Source organism: Magallana gigas, chromosome 2 (assembly GCF_963853765.1).
Source record: "Magallana gigas chromosome 2, xbMagGiga1.1, whole genome shotgun sequence".
NCBI classification, from domain to species: Eukaryota; Metazoa; Mollusca; class Bivalvia; order Ostreida; family Ostreidae; genus Magallana; species Magallana gigas.
The window spans coordinates 28,519,005-28,542,704 of NC_088854.1; the positions used below are offsets into that span (position 1 = coordinate 28,519,005).

At 32.6% G+C, this 23,700-nt stretch overlaps 3 protein-coding genes across 8 annotated transcripts in view; 2 read left to right on the forward strand and 1 right to left on the reverse strand.

The window, feature by feature from the left end:
• The window catches only part of LOC105326741 (GTPase-activating Rap/Ran-GAP domain-like protein 3), a 122,979-nt gene that overhangs the window by 42,040 nt on the left and 57,239 nt on the right, over positions 1 to 23,700 (forward strand). Inside the window, exon 1 of one of the 4 annotated variants that reach the window (XM_066075976.1) lies at positions 5,850 to 5,929. The exons of the other annotated variants lie outside the window; for them this stretch is intronic. Within the exon in view, the coding sequence (XP_065932048.1) occupies positions 5,865 to 5,929 (65 nt within the window). The 5' untranslated portion in view covers positions 5,850 to 5,864. Of the gene's footprint in view, positions 1 to 5,849; positions 5,930 to 23,700 lie in introns of those variants that run through there. 4 annotated transcript variants of the gene reach the window in all.
• Positions 11,636 to 13,670, forward strand: LOC136272903 (ATP-dependent helicase wrn-1-like). Its single transcript, XM_066075982.1, has 2 exons — positions 11,636 to 12,249; positions 12,416 to 13,670. The coding sequence occupies exons 1-2, from the start codon at positions 11,810 to 11,812 to the stop codon at positions 13,563 to 13,565; spliced, it is 1,590 nt and encodes a 529-aa protein (XP_065932054.1). The 5' UTR covers positions 11,636 to 11,809; the 3' UTR covers positions 13,566 to 13,670.
• Positions 14,144 to 19,299, reverse strand: LOC136272902 (uncharacterized). 3 transcript variants are annotated; one of them, XR_010710962.1, is made up of 6 exons: positions 18,677 to 19,280; positions 17,907 to 18,353; positions 17,571 to 17,787; positions 15,637 to 15,758; positions 15,199 to 15,404; positions 14,144 to 15,036 (listed from the first exon to the last, which is right to left on the reverse strand). XR_010710962.1 is itself a non-coding variant. In XM_066075981.1 (4 exons), the coding sequence occupies exons 1-4, from the start codon at positions 17,601 to 17,603 to the stop codon at positions 14,177 to 14,179; spliced, it is 1,221 nt and encodes a 406-aa protein (XP_065932053.1). In that variant the 5' UTR covers positions 17,604 to 17,708; the 3' UTR covers positions 14,146 to 14,176. The 3 variants fall into 3 exon arrangements, 2 of the variants coding, with proteins under 2 accessions (XP_065932053.1, XP_065932052.1); XM_066075981.1 differs by lacking the exons at positions 17,907 to 18,353; positions 18,677 to 19,280 and having other exon boundaries at positions 14,146 to 15,036; positions 17,571 to 17,708; XM_066075980.1 differs by lacking the exons at positions 14,144 to 15,036; positions 15,199 to 15,404; positions 15,637 to 15,758 and having other exon boundaries at positions 16,510 to 17,787; positions 18,677 to 19,299.

Sequence of the window (23,700 nt, forward strand, 5' to 3'; positions counted from 1 at the left end):
AATTATTCTCGCTGTATCTCTTTTTGCTCAGAAGTATTGTATATGTATGTGAAATAAACAGTTAATAATTCAATTATGTAAAATGTTTTGCAGTTATTTCCATCAATATGAAAATGAACTCTCTCTCTCTATGTAAACTGAAATCTTATAAGCATGATTTGCAACATTTGTAATTCATAATGGGCGACCAAGTTCATATTATGAATTTATGAATATCACTTTATATGTAATTTGTATTGTGTATATGGTCTTCGCGCATTGATTATTGGGGTGAAATGAAGCAAGTATGATACAGCATCACTTTATTTGCCAGATAATTATAAAGTATCTCTTGATAGAAATGTAAATCCGCTCACTGATCAAAATGTAAATTGACGTGCGAGCAAAACATAAAACATACACTGACACCGGAATCTGTGTATCTCATTTCCAACCAATGTACAATTAATTTCCTTTCTCATAAGTTGCAAACAAACTATTCATAATTGTGTTGTTAGCAAAAGTCCGAGAACTAATGTTATTAACTTGTACGTGATATTTGTTGTATACAGGTTTTTAACCACAGTCATCGTTTATCACCTTTGTAATGAATGCTTTGGTTATGAAGTAGAAAGCTATATTTAAAAATTACGTCCATCATCTATTAGATTGCTTATTTCGTTCATGTCTATTTTCCTCCCATTATAATGAATCATGCAAGTAAATACATGTACATCCTTTTCGTAAGACATTTTGTAATCATCGGGATAATGTAAAATATGGTTGATATCCTTATTATTAAGAATATCAACAAATTCAAAATACTTATTTACGCCTTCATCTTTGGGAATATTTTATGTTTGGGAATCTATTCATAATAGATCATTTTAAAATCCTTTCATCTATTACATTCATAACACATAAGGTGGTATGAGATATCTGTCGATATTAATGTGGATAAGAGTACATTATAAATAAAACTCATGACTGGTTTAGAATTTTTAAATAATATAATAAATTTTAATATTTTACCCCCAAAAAAGTGTTAAAAATTTTAAAAGCTCCAATCGTCAGCGAGATTCGAACTCATGACTTACAGAACTGTAGTGAATCCTCTAACCCAAGGCCACTACGCTTCGCTATTTGATGGCAATTGTGGGAAAAAAATTATTTATGAATTATACGTTTTATTGTTTTTAATATGATAAATAAAGTTAGCATAGGAAGACACATCTGAGATAAGGAATAGAAGAATCTCACTTTTTTGCCAATTTTACATAGCCTTTAACTGATCGTGGTTTTTAAAAAGTACTAAGCATAATTAGGTATTTAGTTAAAATGTTTATACATGTTCTTTTGTAGAATTGCTTGTAATGTATCCTCGTCAAAACCACGGAAATATGCTCACTTTATCATATTTCATTCACTGGCGTCGGAAGCAAATTGAAAGTGGGGGGGGGGGGGGCTAGACTGATCCTCAGAAATATTGAGAAAAAAAAACCTAATTCCCAAAATCATGAAATCCTAATCCATTGGGGGGGGGGGGGGGGGGGGGAGTAATCCTTTACTTCCAAAACAAAAATTTTTTCCGGCAATAGCATTTTCCCCCCACAAATCATGAAAATCCTACAGGGGGGGGGGGGGGGGGGGAGATACCTATAGTTCCAATAACAAAAATCTTACCTACTTAATTTTCTTCTTTTCTCCTTTGACTCCAACTTCTCAATCTTTCAAACATACATTACGGAACAATTATGTTTCCTGCGAAAAAAAAAGTGGGGGGGGGGGGGACCCTCCATTCTCCTATGTGCCTAATGGTTAGGTCTAACTTAGCAAAAAAAGTGGGGGGGGGGGGGGGCTAAGCTAAGCCCCCCCCCCCCCCCTAGCCCCCCCCCCCCCTCCGGTTCTGACGCTTATGTCATTACAATACAATCTAGTAAATATGTATTTTAAATTTATATATTCTGTTAAAAACACATGTATATGTAAATAATGTAATTCAGTCCATAAACACACTTAAAACACAATCTTTAAATAAATGAAAAATTTGATACTCATCTGATTTCAATAAAAGTAGTATTTGGAAGGTTAACGTTTATTGTTTCATTTACTTCCTTACATGCATTTACTTTTATTAAGGTCTTCCGTTTCCAACGGAAGACCTTATTGTTTTCGTACTGTTTATTATTATTTTTTTTTCCAAATTTTGTGCACGCGATTTCTCGAAAACTACTCAACCGATCTGAACAATTTTTTCACAGATGATGGGAAATTATCTGAATTTTATATGTTTTTGAATTTTTTGTCGTCGTCACTTCCGGTCCGGATTTACGGTCGATTTTGTAATTTTTTACGACCAATTTTGTGCAGAGTTGATCTCAGAAACTATAAGAGATATGACTTTGAAATTTTCAGGATAGGTAGAGCATGGTTTGAAGTTGTGCACTATTTAGTTGTTTTGCACCAGTGGCGCTATTCCTTGGAGCTCGCTTAGGCACAAAAATGGGGTTCAGATTTCGAATCAAAATTTCCATATGTTTTGATCAGTATCTTTTTATCAGTTGATATTTTGACAAGACATATAGAACAAAAGTAGTAGAGAATCAAAAGTTATATCCAATAAAATCAAGAAAAAGGGGCTGGTCCCTTTAATTAGGGACCAAGAGACTCGTAAATTCTATTACGAATAACTTGAAAACGATAAATATTTTGTTATGCATTATAAAAATCAAAGTTGTTGATCTCTACATTATCGGTTTGAAAGAGTCATCGTTAGGCCCATGCCTGACGTAATTAGGGTTTTTATTCTTTATCTTCAAATTTTTTTTGAGGGGGGGGGGGGGGTGGGGGGTAATTTTGATATTGTATCGATATCTCATGGTATCATTTTATCTAAAAAAAAAAAAAATCGGACGGAAGACCTACTCGTTACTCGTAACGAGGTCGTATCTAGTTAAAAATTATATTTGCAATATAGATAATGCAACAAAAAGATTTTTATTGCAGAAATCGAAATCATTCGCTCTGGAAGTATTTAAAAAATTGCATATAAATGTTATCCATTTCTGATATATTTACATTCACATGATTTTTGTCAATAGAACATATTTGTATCTAGAAAAATGCAACAAAAATCTACTTTGAATATTTCATTAGATAACTATTACTCAGTATATAATGGACAAAAAACAATTGCAATGATGAAATCAATTCGAGTTTAGTAATGTCCATTCCTTCCTCCTACCCAACCCACATCAGCTTTAAAGACTTGCACTGTTTTTCAATTGATCATGCCGTCGTGTGTGTCTCAAGATATCACTCGTTCATTTCACAGTCATGTTTGAGTATTATGGCTAGTCTTTGTGCGAGGAAAATCCATAATTCACTTTCACGGCTTGAAATTTTATATGGTTTTTGCATTTGAGTATGGTAAAATATCAAGAACTTACTCTGAGCAATGTAATACTCCTAGCAAAATGATGATTTGTGTATTCCTAGATGAATATCTCAAAAAATGTTATTAGTATAATGCTTATCACACCTTATGAATATGCAATTGCCATATTAGTTTTCTTTTCTCATCACCGATATTTGCATGGGTATGCTTTTAGTGTGCCTAATTGATCTTTTCTCCCTCTCCCTAAATTCGTGTACATTTGAAAATCCACTCGCAAAACTACATGTATCATGTATGTCTTCTTACAAAACCAGTTATGCGGTTTGATAGATTAATGTTGATTTCTTCTAATCAACACAAGGTAAAGAGGAGCAATTGCACTATTGTTTAAAGCTGCTATATGTAGGTACGATTTTATGTCTAACCCCTGAACGCTATATAGTGTTGTATTCAGCTCTAATGTAAACGTTCCGAGCATTTAAGGTATATTTTCTATCAATAATCAAATGACGTAAATTATAGTTATAAATACAAATTTATCAAATCATATTAACGAGATATTCTTTTTTCCCATGGCTTTGATTCCTCAGTTTTTGTTTTATTCTATACTTTTGGGGTTTTTATAAATATTATTTTTTGCTATATTTCTCCTTTCGGTCTTAAAAGTCGTTTTATTTTGAAAGCTATTCTAAATATGAAAAGTTACCATAAGTTGCTGAATAAAAAACAAAGAATTATAATTATAAGGACGTTGCAAATGGTTATCAATCACATGAAATCTGAGTAATGTTGATCCTTTATTATATATTACACAAACTAATGAGTGACATATTATTGACTTTCTCGTGACTTTATAATAAATAAGGAGCTCGGGTTCTGTAGACGACACTTTGTGAAGACCTTTCAAGAGCGGAAGTAAGATAGAAGTGCCTTATGGCCTCCATTCTTAGTTTATTACTTGCGGGGTTTTTTTTCTGACACAGATTTCTGATCTCTGTTTATCTTTATTGACCTACATCGTAGTTCTAGCTTTGTGATTGAAAATCTAGTTTTTTCTTTGTGGTAAATATAGATTGATTTGTAATACATCCCGTCGTCTGAACTAAACCGATCTAGACAGTACCATACAAGGTGTCATATTTTATTGAATCCAAGGTTCACTTGCTGAAACTACAGTGCATTAGACTTGCGTTATTGATTTGCTTTTAACGCAAATCTCTGCAGTGCTTAGCATTCCAATTAAAACCAAACAATTAGATTTCGCTTAAAGAATGCATCAAGATAACCGAATAAAGCAATTCACAAATTCTTCATGATATGATTAAAAGCTTCCTTAAATTTGCATATGTAAATGCCAATTTTCATCAATTTTATTTAAACATATTATTCAAGAGTTTGAAGATATTGCAAACAGAGACATACTGTCAAAAGCCATAAGTCTCAAAGCAACACTATAATTATTATCTGGTGATGCATAGCCTACATCACTTTGGATTTAATATTTTCAGCGTTGAAAAGACATTTGGGTACTACTTTAAACGAGGTTGATGTGTGAAGAATGATGCCATATTATCTTTTGGCATGGTTAAAATCACGCTACTTTTGCTGTCAATCACTAACAAAAAACCCATAGATATGATTAAAAAAAGAGGATAGAGCTGAGCTATGCAAACCATAATAGAGTTCAAAGCTTTGGGCCGTCACAAAATCGACAAATCCTATAATGGAAATGTCTTCAGAGATATAACAAGTTTTAAGAACAGGTTGTGACCATTTCTTGACAGTTTTCTGGGATGAATAAAGATTCATACCACAGCTTGTTGCATGTTGTCTCTAAGATAGAATTGAATATAGAATATTCAGTAGATAAACACAAAAACGAGTCACAAATAAACTATGGAGAAAATGACTAGAATAACTTACGGATATTTTCTGTGTCATAGTACAACAGAGAAGTTCATTGCTATACCATTAAAGTTCTATGTAATTGTTATAAATTGGAAGAAAAAAAGTAGATGATCTTGACGTTTATGAGTTTATAAAAGCAATGATTATTTTTTTCCTTTATTGAAAACATTTTAATAAAGCTGAACGGTTTTGCGTTTTATTCCCGAAATAACCCGTCTCGAACATTTCTTAAATGTATATTATGTATAACGTGTATTTTGCAGGAGAACAATAAAATAATTACACATATATTAACCCCGTTTTATGACTGATTTTCATTTTAAACTTTGCACTGTTATGGATCTATGCAATGATACCGATCGTCATCAATTATTCACATATGAAGATATAAAGCTAATTAAAACAAATAAGCTCGACTGTAATTAAGTAATATAATCTCCCTGAAAAATTTAATTACCCAGGAATCTGATCGGATTTTGTGATTCTGTAAGGGATCTGAAAATAGAATATTGGCTTACTGTACATGGAAGTACCTTTGGTATGCAATATAACGAAGCACATATCTGATAGTGTGCAAAGCATGGACGGAACTTTCGCGGTGAGGAGAGGCAAATTATCCAAACGGAGTTATACAATCAATACGAGGTGAGTTTGTCAATAACTATTTTAGCAGTAGGAACCAGCAAACACAAACAAATGTTGTAGAGGATTATTTTAATTGCTTAATTGCAACCTCGTTGTGGTTAACGATTTTATTTTACCCGTAAGTTATATTTTGCTTCAGACGCAATCCCGTTTCCTTGTCCACATTGTTATTTTCAGGAAAATGACCATGAACATGTTTCAACCCTTTTCACCCGTTTTCCTTGTTATTGGGGAAATTGTCTTGTTTGATCTTTCCTATGAGTAGGGTTTGTTTTGATGAAAACCCCCAATCAATTCTACTTGGGTTTTTTTTTAAAATCTAATGTATATCTGCTACATTTTCCTAAAAGCAAAGGATGAACGCAATTAAACAGCAGTAAAACAAACTTTAGGTTTATCAATCACAATTCAAAGTTTACGAATGATTGGTATAGTTTGTCATATAGGTAAAAGATTGGGTCAATATTCACTGTAGAACAAATTACGCATAAGTTGCGTCTCGCTATAATACAGCATAAAGTCATTGATGTTTTGATGTATCTTTTAATGATAGTAGGTGTGTTGCTATAGTTCCATTAATTATCTGATATTTGTTAGGCATGTTTGTCCAACAAGAGTGATTTGGTCGTGAGTCAGCCAGCTGATATCGAAAAGTACGGTTTGATAAACATTAAGTAGAGGACATGTAGGAAAAGAGTGTTTATTATATAAAACATGCAGCTATTTCAAACAAGCACTGATTAGTTGCAGCCTCAATATGGTAGACTAAGTGTTCTACCGCATGAAAGATCGATTACTAACATTACTGTTTATTGCTTTTATATATTACGTTTAAGCACAATGCAAATCTCTTTTATGTGGTTTTGTATTTTATTGAAAAACTAGACAAAACCTTTTGCTATGAAAGACAAAATTGCACGTCTATCTTATTGAAAGAATGTGGCATGAACCTCTTATTTCCTAAACAACGGGCATGGGGTAATTGAATCGAGTAATCGTAATCGATTGTAATGATAACTCTTTTTCAAGTAATCGACAGTAATCTGTAATCGAAGAGATTTTCGATTACTTGTAATCGTAATTTAATCGATTACAGCCAAAAAGTTCATCGTAATTATAATTACTTTTTCGATTACTTGCTATTACTCTTAACATATTGTGATGTACATATTGTATGAAAAAATGCTCTTCAAGTGTTGTTTATAATACAATTTATAAAATGAAATTGTTTATATTCATTTTTTATGATTTTCCATTTTCATTGAAAATATAACTATTGGTTCAATTGACATTGATTACCGGTATATCATCAAATAATCAGTTCGCTCTGTGTTTCACACTTCCTTGCAGAATTTTTTGATTATTAAACCTAGTGTGGCTTAGAAAAGGCACTAAGCTACTGACCATTATTAAAATGGAGAGAGACAGGTGTTATACTTACTGGGGTTTTTTGCCAGAGAAAGAAACAAAATGGTGTGTAAGTGTCACTAAGTGTGTTTGTCCTTGTCAGGTAAGGAATCCACAAAGCAGTTAATGAGGTGTGACCACCCTATTCATGTTTAAATAAGAATTAAAATAGCCCCAATAAAGGTCTATTGATTAAAATCAGAACAATTACAAGCTCCAAACGCAATTCATTCAACTCATGAAGCAAGGTTCCCTCAAAGTTCTTTGCATATTGCCGATGATATTTTTAAAATTATAAAATTTTAATCAAATTCTAATTGTGGAGAACTATCAATAACATAATAATTATGATGTTAATGGTGCAGGGTCAAGAATTCATACAAAGTCGTTCGCTTCCAAGAAAACAATTTTGTTTACATAATTTTAATGACAAAGCTCTTAATATAATTGCTTATGATTTGAATAAGCAGTAGAAATTATAAAATGTATCTTATTAGGATTGAAATATGAAGTCTCAAATTTTCATATCATTCACTATGATAATGAAAATACATATTTTACTCTAAAACCAAATTAACTTGAAGAGTTTATATGATATGTTCTGAAGTGGTACAATGCCTATTTTAATGCATTTTTTTTAAAGTAATTAATCGATAATTAATCGATTTCTTGCTATAAAGTAATCGATTACTGGACAAAAATGAGTGTAATCGATTAATAATCGATTACACAAAATTCCCCTATGTAATCGATTACATTTTTGAGAAATCGTCCCCATGCCTGCTAAGCATTATATAAAACAGAAAGGTCCCTAACTGTACTTATTTTTTCATGATAGATTTAATATACATGTAACATGCAAAACAGTTTGGTCCAGCAAGATGTCCAGAATTTAAAAAGGGGGGATTTTAATGTCCTTCCTACCACCCATTCGAATCTTAAAAAAAAAAAAATTATTCCATTTTACTTAGAAGGCGAAGATAATAGAAGAAAGTGTCCATCCCTGTGTTGGATGGTGGTTTCCCCTCTCCTTTCACACATTTCAATATTTTTTGATAAGCTTTGAAATAGTAATTGTGAGTATGTAGGATAGTTTCTCCTTTTTCGATCCCTTTCCGTCACAGTTTGACAGCAGTTTTCAATCTAAAGTGTAATCAAAACACTTTTCAAGGGTGTGACTATGTCACTGAAAATATTATTTTTTTAAAATATTCAGGTGTGAATAGAAAGACTTTTATGGATAACTGATATGGTGGTGCTCGGTTTGACACAATACAACTCAAGACATTGATTAAGTAATAAGAATGGTCATTTATTAAATAATATAATAAATGACAAAGTACAAAATATAACATAAAGATGCCACAATGTAAACTACAAAAACACAATACTGTAAATCAAAGAAGCAATCTTGCATATATAAAACATAGATAAATAACACAGTATTGTGACTAGAATAAACAGAGAACATAAGACAATAAAACATGGCAATTTCTATTTACAAAAAAGTGTCAAAGATGGGATATCTTCCGCTCGGTGAAAACATCAAATTAAGGGAAAAACTTTCAAAAACTTTGCGAGCTAAATGTAAACATTGACTAGAAAAAATGGCGAATGACGCTTAAAAGCTGCGCATGCGCAATAGTAAACTCTGACAGTTTATATACAGTTAATGGCGGTAAATATGAATCAGTATCCATAAATGTTTTATGTTCATAAATATATTTTTTGTTTTTTATATTAAATTTTCCCTATTTGTTATCAATTTGCGAAAAAAAAAGTTCCATAATATAACTCTTACTAAACCCACCTCTTAAAAGGTGAAGATAATGGAAGAGAGTTTCCCTCCGCGCAATCGGATTTTCTTTTCATAGCTTAAAAACAGTAATTTTTGTGAGTATATAGGATATTTTCTCCTTATTCTACAGTTTTTTGTCACAGCTATAGACACCATTTTTTCAAACCAAACACTTTTCATTTGTGTGCCAATATATGTTCATCACTGCAAAAGATATTTTAGGAAGAATGAATTGGATGTGAAGAGATTAGTTTTTATGTTTGGAATGTTTTTTCCTCACTTATTCTTTCAAATTCCACGAAAAAAATGTTCCATTTAATGTTATGGCTTTTTAACTAAACTCATCCCAACCCGCCCGCGAATCGAAAGCTTATCTGTGAATTTAAAGAAATTTTTGTTACGGTTATTTTCCTAGTTTTCATAATGCGTTCTAAATGTGTATAATTTTTTTCTTTATACATTGATGGACAGCATGATCATTTGAAGAACTTTTGCAATTTATTTAAACAAAATTCTTTATTCCGGTTTAAATTTCCGATTTATAAAACTTGCTTTTGCTGAAACTTGATTATAAATAATGCTTATACAATAAATTATGGTACAATGTTTATGATATTTTAAACGATTGATATTTCTCAGCTTTTTTACTGGTGACAAAGCACAGAAACTTGAGTACATTATCCTAGTAGTATAGAAGTACCTATGGTAATAGTGAACAGAGCTCGTTTTAGAAATGTCTAAAAATTCTAAAAGGGTTTTAAATATTACCATGTGTGTGTGTGTGGAGGGGGGGGGGGGGGGGGTGGTGGTGGTCTGATTTATATATGTATACCTTGTGTGATACAATGATATTTCATGTATAAATATAAGATCAGTACTCTGGCTACATATACTCAGAAAAGACGCCCATATAAAAGATTATAGTTGCTTCAAATCCTCTGCAAATAAAAGCGTCTCAACACATCGGTCTATCACGTAATTACACACCAGTTCTTTCTATACGATTCTTGCTGCTGTAAATTTAGCTATTGTTCATAATTAAGGATAAGTAATGTTTGGCCCTATATGTTCAAAAAAATTAATAGAATGTTTAAAGTTTTTATGTTAATTTGGTTACACAAAAATTTGTGTGCAGTACAATTGGAAACAAATTATTTGGTTTAGTTACACAATTCATTTTTCCGACATACTATCTTTGTACAAACTTCAGAGTAATTAAATACTGTACTAATAGTTTTATTTTAAGAGGGCGCAATGGCCTTGGACAGTTTAAAGCTGTATTGGTCTCTTTCAGAAGAAGAGTTTTATATAAATATGTAGGGAAAATTCCGAAATTTTAAAGGTAAAATATTAAGATATTGTTTTTACTAAGCAATTATTGTTTGGCCATAACTAACCTTTTGTATGTAAATATCCCCAATATTTAAGCTTTCAAATTTGATAATTTTCCTGAGTCCTAATAAAGATCTCTTCATCTGAATTACATTAAAATAGTTTTAAAATGACAAGGACTATCGAGCCCCTATATTCAAGTAGTTTTAGTCTATTCAAAAGAAAGACAACCCTAAAAGAGAAAAAAAGAAGAAAAGAAAAAAAAAGAGAAAGGCAAAAAAAAATTAGTTTTAGCTAAACAAATCATATCTAAAAAATTTCGGAAGGTCCGATTGTTGACCATACAGCCTCCTTAACGCAAAAAATTCAAACATCATTACTTACCACGACTGACACCTTGGCATTCCATTATAGTTTTGATTCAACCTAAAATAATTCAAAGAAACATTCATATTAGCAGATGCTAACATTATTTGATTTAATTAACATGAAATAAAATAAAACTTTAAATATTTTATTAATTAAAAAAAAAATCATATTTATAAATGAATAGGATAATGATCATGTTACGATCCGTCCTAGTTCATAAGGCTGTGCTCAATTAATACGATACTGGAGCAATATATACTTACATTTTTAATAGTTTTATATTTTCTTATAATCCCTTTTTGGTGTTATAAACAGCTTTACATTTAAAAAAATACTCTTTGAAGGTTATTACCGTTCGATAAATACACTTCGTGCAACGATACATATACTAGAAGTATATAAAAGAATATATACGTAACTATATGTAAAGCATTCACGTGATCGATAGTGAAGCACGTGTCCGAATTATCGATGACACTTTAGTGCTAGGATCGCTTTTCATGCTATATGAAATGTTAATGCAAAACTGAGGCAAAAATAGAGAGTGGGTTCAATTAGGTGAAAACTGAATTTCCTAAAAAAGCGCCCCCTCCCCTTCCAATTTATTTGGTGATTATTTCTCCTGTATTATTGAAAAAAGTCAAATTAATTTAATACAAAATGTGTTACTGTCGTTGATGATGTCAATTTAACTCTAAGTCCAGAAAAATTATAAAATGTATATGTGAGATTTACGGTTGCGACAGTTGATGCAAGCGCAGTACAAAATTAAACGCATCCAGGAATCAATGTATCAATCATCCTCACAATGTCAGGGGTCCTGAGTCCACTCGTGTCCGTGGGACCCCTGACAAACTTAATTGAAATTTTGCGGGCTGACTGCAGCGACATCGTACGGGGATTATTACACATCTCAATATCCTCCAACCAATCACATTAAGCCTTACAACTAACCTTTTGGCGATACAGACAAGATGGCGGAATTAGATGTTGTGAACCGAGTTTGTAGAAAATTCAATGTAAAATCGTTGACGGAACAGCAAATTTCGGCAATCGATGCGCTCAAGAGAGGAAGAGACACATTTTTAGGAACAAAGACGGGGAGTGGGAAATCTCTAGTGTACGAAAGCTCTCCAGTTGTTCTCGGAGAGAATGGTGTTACGACTGTGATTGCTCCACTTAACAGTATTATGTCTGAACAAATAGAGAGACTGGACAAGCTTGGGTACAGAGCTGTGCAGATATCAAATGACACCGATAGGGAGGCTGTAACGAACGGCTATTTTCAGTTTGTATTTGGGAGTCCTGAATATCTCGTCGGTGATGACAAATGGAGAGATGTCTTGAGAAGTAATATATTCACACCAAAACACAATTTGATAGTGGTCGATGAGGCCCACACCGTCATCCAATGGTAATTAAATATAAATTAAGCAATCCAATCAATATAAAACGAGTATGCGTCTTGAAAATACTTTGTTTACAAAATAAACATTTATGTTTAATGACACTTTTCAAAAACAGTATGTATGTGTATTCTTCAAATTTAAAGTAAAAGTTGCCTTGGTGTATATTTTTAGGGGGCTAGAACATGATCAAGAAGGGCCATTTAGAGAGTGGTTTGCGCACATAGGAGAGATGCGATCTTTATGCATCGGGGTACCATTACTGGCACTGACAGCTACAGCTAGCCCCACACACAGACGCCAGATTATGAAGAATCTGTGTTTTCGTGATCATTCTTGTGTAATTTTAGACAGCCCTGATAGGCCAAATATAAAATTAAATGTATTGAAAGTTAAAAATAATGTAGATTTAGAAAATGTGTTCCATTGGTTAACAACTGCTTTAGTTGAGAAAAGAGAATATTTGCAGAGACATTTAATATTTTGTAACTCTATTAAGGACTGTGCATCAATTTATATGCTTTTTTTAAAAATATGTGGATCTAAATATACATGTAATTTCAATATGTATCACAGTAAAACAAGTGATGCCACTAAAGAAAAAATTCGTAAAGACATGCTTGAAGCTAATGGTAAAATAAGAGTGTTAATCTGTACAAATGCAGCAGGAATGGGTGTTAATTTTCAAAATGTCAATAATATTGTTCACTATGGTCCACCAAGAGATTTGGACAATTTGGTGCAACAGATGGGCCGTGCTGGCAGAGATGGAACACAATCAAATGAACTCATTATCTACAAAGCAAATCAACTTAAAAAGGTGGATGATGATGTAATTAAGCTTCTTAAAAGCACTGTTAGCTGTAGACGGAAAATTATCAATGAAGCTTATATTCAGAAACATGCAAGAGCTAGTGATCATTTCTGTTGTGACATTTGTGAATTAGTGTGTGAATGTGAAAGTGACAGTTGTCCATCAACTCATTCTGCAAAAGATGTTATATTGAGTTTTAGAGACGAAGAGAATGAACTAGAAATGCAAAGAGAGGTAGGAGAAGAAGAGAAAGCCATTGTTCAACAAAGACTTCACTCATTGAAAGACAGTATATTAGAAGGAACCAAATCTTTTATTCACAGTGATATTGTTTGTGGGTTTTTTGTTGATGAAATTATTGCAAAGTTGCCCTGTTTATTTACTGTAAATGACGTACTTGATAAAACAAGTGTTGATTCTTTAGCTTTAGCCAGCAGCATTGTCCAAATAATTACAGAAATATTCAACGACAATGAAATGTATGCATTGGAAGAGATTGATTCTGATTAATAAATATCCTGACAAGCATAAATCTGACTGTTATTATCATGATTATAGTAACTGATATTTAAGTTCAATTACTTAACTGTGCTTTCATGAATTTTCAAGGGCATTTATTTTCATGAATTAAATGTTGCTGCAAATGACAGTTTTACATATTTTGTAATATCATGGCCAATGATTTTTTCAATACAACATAGTTAGATATTGCACTTTATATATAAAGGAACATTTAATTTCCTTGATCAATTTACGATGAAATCCATGAAAATTAATATTCAATGAATATTTATGAAACCACAGTAGTCCAATGAAGTATGAACAATAAAAAATGTTTGTTTAAGGGTTTCAAGATTATTGGAAAATGCCTTTCTATATAGAAAAAAAATTGTTTTAAATTTGGTAATCAATTTTAAAAATATATATATATAAATTTCTTAAATCCTATCTGGTTTCTTCTTATCAAACCTTAAACAAACAGTTTATTATAAAAAAAAATTTGGGGGGAGTGTTACCCTCCACATAACTGATCAATAAACAAATGATGAGTTTAATCAATATTGTTTTAATAAGTAATAAGATAAATGGCACAAGACAAAACACATCTAAACAAGTGAAATCTACTGTTGCTGTTCAAAACTAGCTCGTTCTTTTTGGCTTGTTATCCATTTATGGAGATTAACCAAATTAATGCGTGAAAAAGTGTCCTTAAAATCTTTAAATGCATTAAATTTTCTCCCAGGAATGTAGCTAAATATGTCATTAGCTCTAAGTTCGTTGATAATAAGTTGAAGATCTTTTTTCTTGTCCACACTTGGTTTGGTTTGACCTGAAGTTTTCATGCCAAGTTGCTGCTGAACACTGATCCTTATTTCTTCCTGCATTTGCACACACGAGGCAATCTTCTTAGCACTTTCATAAGTAAGATTAGCACCTTGTTCCCGCATTTTTTTCTTGATCACATGTACACATATTTCAACGAGATTGTCATTAGGGATATTTTTCCCCAACCCTCCATGAATATTTGAGGAACAATTCCACTTGTACTCAAATGCCTCACGTGGTGACAGAAGAGCACATTCATATGCTAAGAGTCTCCACAGCCACAGTTTATATTTGGAATGGTTAGCAACATCAGCACACATCATTTCAAACTTAGCATTTCTGAATATACGTGTGCCATCACCAAACTTGTAAGCATCTTCTGTGTCCCTCAGTAATAACGCAAGTTTCATAAATGAAGAGCGCCATAGTGCTATGCGGTCTTGTTTAGATGATGGTGATTCAGATGATTCCTCAGTTGCTGTATGAAACACCCAGTTATGTTCATTTTGCAAATGTCTCTTAAAGTGACCTTTTGTCTTGTACTTTCGATCACATGTACATGTGTACTGCTTCGATTCAACTTCATACATTTCACTGATCAACAGCTCCTGGTTGTCCATCTCAGCAGCTTGTGCTGTGACAGTTGGCAAATTATCTGCAAATAAAATTTCAATTCTTTTTCAACTCACAAACAAAATATATCACACCTTACCAAACAGACAGATAATGACACCACAGCACATTTGATTAAGCTCGATAGAAAAATTATCCAGTATAAAATTATTGTAACTATACTGACCAGTAACCTGGTACATACCTTCTTCAATGTAGATAAAGGAGTCTAAAATCTGGAAACATAGTTCTTTTATCCAATCATGCTGTTCTTCTTCACTTTGAAGATGTAACAAATCAGGGAGAATGGTCCTTTTAGGTTTTTCATCAAGGCTTTTGATGTCTAATACTTCCATACACGCTGTGAGAAGAAATGCATCTAAACAGTCCCTGATGAATGTCATATGAGACCTATAAGAATGTAAAATTGCAATTCATTGTATCATGCATCCTCATCATACAAAGTCAAATATTTTCAGTAAAAATCACTTCATATAGAACATATTAAAGTTAATTTTTAGTTTAATATCTCGCATACTTTTTGCTTAAAGATCAATGAAAATTAGAATTGGATTTTCTGCAAGTTTTTTTTAAATGCAGGAAAAGCACCTCTGACCAAGCTGTTTATTACTAATAGATTTACCTGAACTTCTCAGTGACGCCATCTGGGCCACTAACGTCTCGTCTCTGCAGGACATTTCGCAACTGAAACAAAGTCCCTTGATCTGCAGCTGATGAGGGCTTGTAGAATTGCTGATAAATGTTCTGAAATTGGATTAATAAAGATTCATTTACATATAATTTCTTATTAAGCCTTTTTCATCAACAAAAAAATTTCATATTAATATCTAAAATAAAATGTATATAAGAAAATTTAAACATTTTTAATCTTATCATATCAAACACAGGCCTAAATTTTACATTATCTTATTATTCTTATGGTATTTACTGTGATTTGGTATTAATGGTTAAGAAATGCAATGGAACAAATAAATAACATAATAAACTGCGCAGAAAGGGGGGGGGGTTCTGACTTTAAATTTATACTGAATAAATTCCCATAGTAAAATGACAAACAGGCTTTGACATCCCCCACCTAATCTGCTCAAGGATAAAATCAGTTAAAGCATTAGGTTGCAGGGTTGTCTCTAAAAATTGAAATAGAAGGAAGAAATGAAAAAGTAGAACGGGGTCAGGGAGTCTTGCTTATAGGTACATTCCATTTGAAATGCAATAATAGCCGGGTAATTAAGGTATTATAGGCAGGGGAATTCCCCGCTCCCCGGGTCTTAGAGACAACCCTGCAGTTTGTGAATTCAATAAAATTAGTATAAATATAATCATTTGCATAATTAGATTAGTACTAATATAATCAATAACTTAACTAAGTTAGTATTAACTGCATAAAATTACAAGCTAGTGAAAATATAATCAATATTAAATGGAAAATTCAGGAAGGTGGGTTTATCTTCACAATGAATGTAAAAAAACATTCAGAACCATTCAAGAAACTTACTAATATAAGCCATCCAAAAGAATTAAAAAAACTGCTAACATCAACAATAACATCTTGAACAGGAAACATGTTTTTTTAGGATACCAAGAGTAAATTCATGATTCGATGGAGACCCTCAGGTCTATGCACAACTCCTGCAAGGCGGTTTAGTTCACTTTCATTGTTCATCATAGCCAGCTGGCTGGAATATGCACGTTCATTGGTTAGGACATCCCCACCAAATACAATTTTTTCCACAACATCTTCACCTGCATGGGGAACATATTTTCTATGCACATGTTCAAGAATTGAAATCATGTCATCGGATTTATTCTCACTCTTGTCGAGTAGGTCAACAATGCTGTATTTTGATTTTTCTGATAGTTCTTTTACATAAGGGTGGTCAATGTACTTAGGAATGCATTGTGAATATGGCTGCAGACAGTCAATGTACTTGGTAATGACTTGCGCAATATGATGGATCATATTGATATGAAAACTTTCACAATCTTCCCTACTAGGCAAGAAGTTGCTGTTAGCTACCTTCATAATGTCTGCTTTGGGCTTATCACACGGTAAATCATCTGCCAACACTCTCCTTTGTACTGCCACATTTAAAAACCAATGAAGACTTTTTCTCTGTTTATCTTTTGTCATATTTGTTGGTGATATGGTGTGGTCTAAATTGTCTCCAATGATTTCAAACCTTGGAATAGTGGGTGAAATCTGATCAGCATTTCTTGTAATAAAGTCTTTCAAAATCACTCTGCTCCTTTCACTATTGGCAACTACATCTACTGATTCATTTAACTGAAAATGATTCAGGTGCCTTGACGGTAAACTTGGAAATTCTATGCTACCAAGTTTGGTGTTTAAAGTCAGTGATTTCAACTCTGTAGTTGGATTACATAATACATGTACTGGTTCTGACTTGGGTACATCAGTACAAAATTCTTTTCTTGTTACATAATCATTGCTTGATACTGTCAGGCAAGAATGGTCAGATGGACATGTAAAATACTTATTTGCCTGTGGAGTTTTAAATGAATTCACCATATCAAAGAAATGAACATCAGTTGTACCTGATTCTGTTTTGTCTGCTGATGGTGGTTCATACTCCATGACTGACCTCTCTGCTCTCTTGCTCATCGATATTGAATGGTTCAACACAGTTTGGCGAATCTGCTTCTGGAAATTGTCATTCAGCTTTTCTGTATTTTGTAGGACAAGTTTTCCTCGTTTCTTTGACACTGACTGTGGCCCGATGGATAATCCCATTTCAGCGAGAGTTTGAATAGTCTGAAATCATAGCGATATTTTTAAAATTTCAGAAGAAAGTTTTATATTTTTTAGAACAGTAAATTTCTAAACTGCATTATTGTTGAATTAATTTTTTTTAAAAATGATAACAAAAATACCTCATCTGTTGCACCTCCATGGTCTAGAATTTGTCCGATGATTTGATGTACTTGTGACATATGTATGTTTCTGTTCCAAAGCAGAACTGATGCAGCTACAGCTAATCTGGAAATATTTCTCTTTCTGGTAACTGTTTGGAGTACATCGTACAACATTGGTGCTCTCTCTTTCAGCTCACTACAGACGCTCTCAAACTTAAAGTGAATTTCATCTTGACCACGCAATACTGAAGGTTTTGATGTCTTGCATAAAATTTGGCATTGGCTGTTTAGATCAGACAGCATCAACTTAACCAGTTCTTTTTTCAGCATCTCTATTTTGAAAATTTTTTTGGAGATTGTCTCTGCTTTACAGCCTCTCACCAGGGATTTTAATACAGCCACCCAGGGACTGTCTTTGATAAAGCGTGTTCTTACTTTAGAATCATTTCTACCTCGAAAATGCACCTACAATAAAAAAATTCTACAGTTGTATTCGTTTTATTCATCTATTTACTTAATTCTATAACTCTATTTGAGTAAAGTTAATATTCAATTGAATACATCCTCACAACCTCAGGAGTCCTGACTCAGGACCTCTGACATTATTAGGATGAATTGAATAATGCAAATAAAAATTAACAGTTTTAAATTCACAAAATAACTGTATACACATGTATGTATGCTCCTTGATCTGTAGGCTAGAGCCTACATATATTTGAAGACAAATTATATAAACAAACACAAAAAAATTGGGGAACCATATTAGCACAGCAATAGAATAAACGTACCTTGACTTTGCTTGGTGTCAGTTGATCTTCTGAAAGTCTTTTCCTAACTTTTGGTTGGGCAGTGTGTTGTACTAGGACTTTCTTAGTTTTGCGAGGTGTCGGAGTTCTTATTATAAGACGTTTATTTGACTTGCGTGGAGTGCATGTAGAACTACACGCACCCCCAACATTTTCTGAATTTTCTGATGTGACACTAGGCCTAGCAGGTAACAACACATTTCGCTGAGGTCTGAGTTGGTTAATGATCTCATCTTTTTCCCTCTTAAGTGCCGATAACTTGTTTTCTAAATCAAAGTCAATTTTGCTCAACCTGTTAAGCTTGTTAAAACATCGATAGCAAGTGTATTGCGGTGATAATTGCTGCTCTGGAATAAAACTGAGGACTTCGTATAGCTGCTTTTTTACATTGAAAGTATCACTGTAGATATTTCTGCGGTTCTTCTTTGGCAGTTTCTCCAAACACAATATACATTCATCCATGATCCATGCTTCTACGCCATATTTGTTTACATCTATGAAAGCCGCAATTTGATTGGTGCTTCTCTACGAGAGAAGCACCAATCAAATTTGGCCCGCAAAATTTCAATTAAGTTTGTCAGGGGTCCCACGGACACGAGTGGACTCAGGACCCCTGACATTGTGAGGATGTGTATCAATATGGTTATTAAAATTAGAACGTGAAAAGAAATGAATTAAAAAAATGATTTTTTTTTTTCGTCTGTGTCTTTTAAAATATTGAATCGTAATTTTTACGCTCCAGTTTAAAAGCATTACCTCATTTTCCTCCATTGATCAATTGGTTGTATATCAGGTATGATTTATTTCGAGTTTGTTTATTTTAAAGAAAGAGTCTTTTCTGGTTTTCGACTAGTCAAACCGAAATTTGATTAATTGTTCATTGAATCAAAATGAAAGGAAATTAAAATAGAATATTTTTCTTTCTTTTTTAACTATCATACAACTTGGCATAGAAAAATTAATCAATGTTTAGAATCTAACAAGGACTATATTTTTGGCGCAATATTGGCATAGGAAAAAATCACGTTTTGCAATTCAGAATTGCTGCAGATTAATGAGTCTGTTTTAGCATTTTAAAAACAATAACATAAAGGCCAAAATTAAAAATATTTATGTTTCCCCTAACGCGACCGACCCAATTAAATCCCGCCGACTGAATTGGGTTTTTTCACCACATTGAAAATACATTTTTTTTTTTATAAAGAAACCTAATTTTTACCTGAAATCGTTTTTAGAGGACCCACACCTTTTTCGTTTGACAATCATTTTGAAAGCCTCGATCATTAACATTGGCGAAATACTCGCTTTATGATCGGTAACTGCGCTAGTCTCGTTCAACCAGACGCTTGGCTGTTTCCGTATATCTCGGAGATATACGGAGACAGCCGAGCGTCTGGTTGAACGAGACTATAACTTCGCCGGAATCTCCTCCGAAAGAGAATGTGCTCTTAGTCACCATCGTGTAAATTAATCCCAGAGACATTAAAATGATAATCATTAATTTAATTCAATAACGTTTCCACAGCCTCAGTTAACCACAGTGACTTTTGTGATTAATCGATTGTCTTATCTTTTATGGGTATAAATAAGAGTGATGCAACATGTAGCCTACTCTGCATTGAAAATTACAACCGATGTTTATTACTTTTAGTGTTGATATAATTAGTTGGTAATTTGTAATTAGTTAAAAACTCTACCAAATTAATGCTAAAATAATCAGAAAACCGTCTGCCTACAGTTATCTTAAAAATTGAAATGATCCTCTACATAATGGTTGTAATTGGGTCAAAAGGTTTGACTAATACCTCCAAAATACACAGAAGTACAGAGACTGATTTCATTTGTCATTTAGCTACATGTAACACAATTACAAAATGCGGGCTAAGCAAAATCAATTTTTGTATAAATATTTATTCCAATTTAGTAGTGTAAGCTGATAGACGTTCTGATATTCTATCATTTCATCAAAGAATAGAATCTTCAAATCTTCAACAAATGTCTACAGAATAAACAAAGAGCTACACTTATTTTTATCATCCTTTACGTTGAGAAAAAAAGGTAGTGCCCTTAATTGGCCTGACCTTATGCGAAAACAAAAAAGTCAAATTTAATTAAACTGGTAGAATCATTTGGTAATATGATCCGTTTGACTGTGTCAAAATTTCATGAATTTCTAATATAAGAATTATGTTTGATAACGATAAGACTCCTTCCTTAATACATAGTTCTTTCGTAATATTAGAAAGCGATTGTGACGTCAGGGTTAATTTCAGGATTATTGTTGTCAGTATTATTATTATATCATTAAAACGCTCCTGAGAATTAACTACGAGCAGTAGAAGTGTTATTTAATTACTTTTATAATGCAAGAAGTTCTTACTTTCATTCTACCTCTTCTCCCGTGAACATGAAATTGGTAGTCATATGCAATTTTAACGGAATTGTTGGTACGATTCTGACGACAGAAAATTCAGTACGTCAAAGGGAGCAGTAGTTTGGATTTTCTCTTCCTCAGGCGTTGTCGTTACCTCGCGGCGCTTGCTAAGATATCAGTATAATTATCACCAAAATGTAATATATCTTCAAGGTTTTTTGTCGTTATTATATGCTGTAACGTTAGTCGTATCTTATGCATTTGTTTATTTGATAATGTAACGATATTTTTTTAACGCTTTTAGTAGATCTTGAATTTATGAAATATGTAAGAGCAAGAAAGATAACTTTTACGTGAATAGTTGCGCACATTTTTCGAGTTTTTTAATCGATCTTTATTCTGTATGCATAAAGAGTAAGAAAGAGAACTCTGTTTTGCCAAAGAAATGTTTGAGTATAATACCTTTGTCTATGTTACTCAAACGTAGTTTACAAGTTAGAGCTAAGATGCATCACACAAATGTTTCTGTAGAATATACAGAATCTTGAATCTTGAATATGCTATTGACAAATTAAAAAAACACACCAGCTTTCAATGAAAAGAAAATTTTGAAAACTGATTATTTTGAGGAATTTTGAGGAATTTCAAAAGTATCAATTGATATGGAAATTTAAAGTTCTCATAGGGGATACGTACGCGTTTCGATGCGTTTATATTTTATTATGCAAATGCGAAATTATGAATTTCAATGTTCAGAAATTAATTTTTTCAGTCAATTAATATAATCGTCACCACCTCTAAAAACTGTGAAAGGTTTTATTTTGGGGGGGGGGGGGTTCGTTACTTTTTTTAGTTGTCTTTTCATTTAATTTTAGACGAGTTAATAAAAATAGAGACCAATTAAAATCACACATTATATTTTTTAAAATCGAGATTCTTCATAAGGTCCCCTTTCTTTACCCGAAAAAATTAACAGAAAAAAACAATTTTCTAATGGATTTTACACAGTCTGAAAACATTTTTTCATACAGGTATTTTTATGTTTGCTATGCAGTTTTCCCGTAGAACTTTTGTAGGCGTGTCCGTTACTTAGCGAGATACATGTGAAGACGATGTTTTAATATTTACCTTTTAAATGGATATAGAAGTATATTTGAAAAATCGACAGAAACATCACTCTAATACAATGTGAATTTACATTTTAATTTGAATCCGGAGTCCTAAGCCACATTAAACTAATGATTGTTCTGAAACATTCTACACTCAAGTTTTAAACTGAAACTACATTTAGTTTATAGGCGTTTTTTTGTTCTTTTTTTTTGGGGGGGGGGGGGGGGATGACACCCGTCGTTTGAAAGAAATCAGCTTTTTCCTCTTTTCAGATTTGTGAAAGAATGTTCTCTGTACAATTAAAATTTTATTTTCAAAACTGACTTTATTCACTTAACAAATAAACAATTTCGTCATTTCATACATCATGACTCGATAGAAAGTGAAATTGGAGGCCGTCACACACTTTGTCGCTTCCAATTAAATCTCCCCTGCAGTCATGTGGTATACACTTTCATTGTTCGTGGCATTCTTGGGAAATTACGGTCTCTTTGTATCGATTTCTGTGGTAAAGCACAACATCTAGAAAGGATCACTTTGTCTTGTTTTCTTCTTCCTTCTTCGATTTTTATCGCCCTATTCTTGCCTTTATCAGTACCGTTTTCCACTGATTAAATCATTGGGGGTCAATCACACATAAGGATGGAACCGTAGAACCTTAATTACGTTTTGTTAACGCAAAAAATTAAGTTTTGCTCTTCGGGGTTAAATTAATTTTTTTGGTAGGTACATGTTCTTCATTGTTACTGAACACGCATTTGGAACTTATAATTTGCCTCAGTTGGACCACTAATTGTATTACTTGCCCTTATTTTTAGTGTCGGCTTCAATGTACGTTTTATCTTCCAAAGGCTGTATTCATACGTGGAGGTAGAAAAAGCACACATACTAGGCTTTATATGTAATACATGTAAAAAGGTCAACCCGATTAGTATAGAAAATACATATATTCATTTGCATAGGATATGAATTATATATGTAGTAAAATTTTATATATATTCAACTTTCAACACAGTTTTTTTTATTGTAGTTGATACCCTAGAAGATAAGTCTTTTCCAGACTAAATCATTATTACAAGTTTTAAACCTAAATGATCAAATTTTGAATCTAAATCTTTTAATCCTACGGTCATACAAAAATGACGGATCTGTGGGGTTTCGAGCCATACTTAATTTTAATTGTGCATGCTTATTTCATGATGCAATTTGACTGATATGATCAATGCAAAAAAGAAAGTTTTGTGTACATGTATTTGAACATACCTTTATTTAATTGATATCGCTCTTAAATATTTACAAACAAATGCAAAATGATCTGTCTTGGCCTAATTGTTAACATCCTAGATTACATGTAATTATGTTAAGGTAAATCGTAAATGAAATAAAGCCGAACGGTCGTAAAAAATGTTTATAAGCAATAAACACACAATATGTTCAAAGTAATCTATGGACAGTTTTTGATTTTCTAATCGTTCTATACATATATATTACATTATACATAATCATTCTTTTCATGGATATA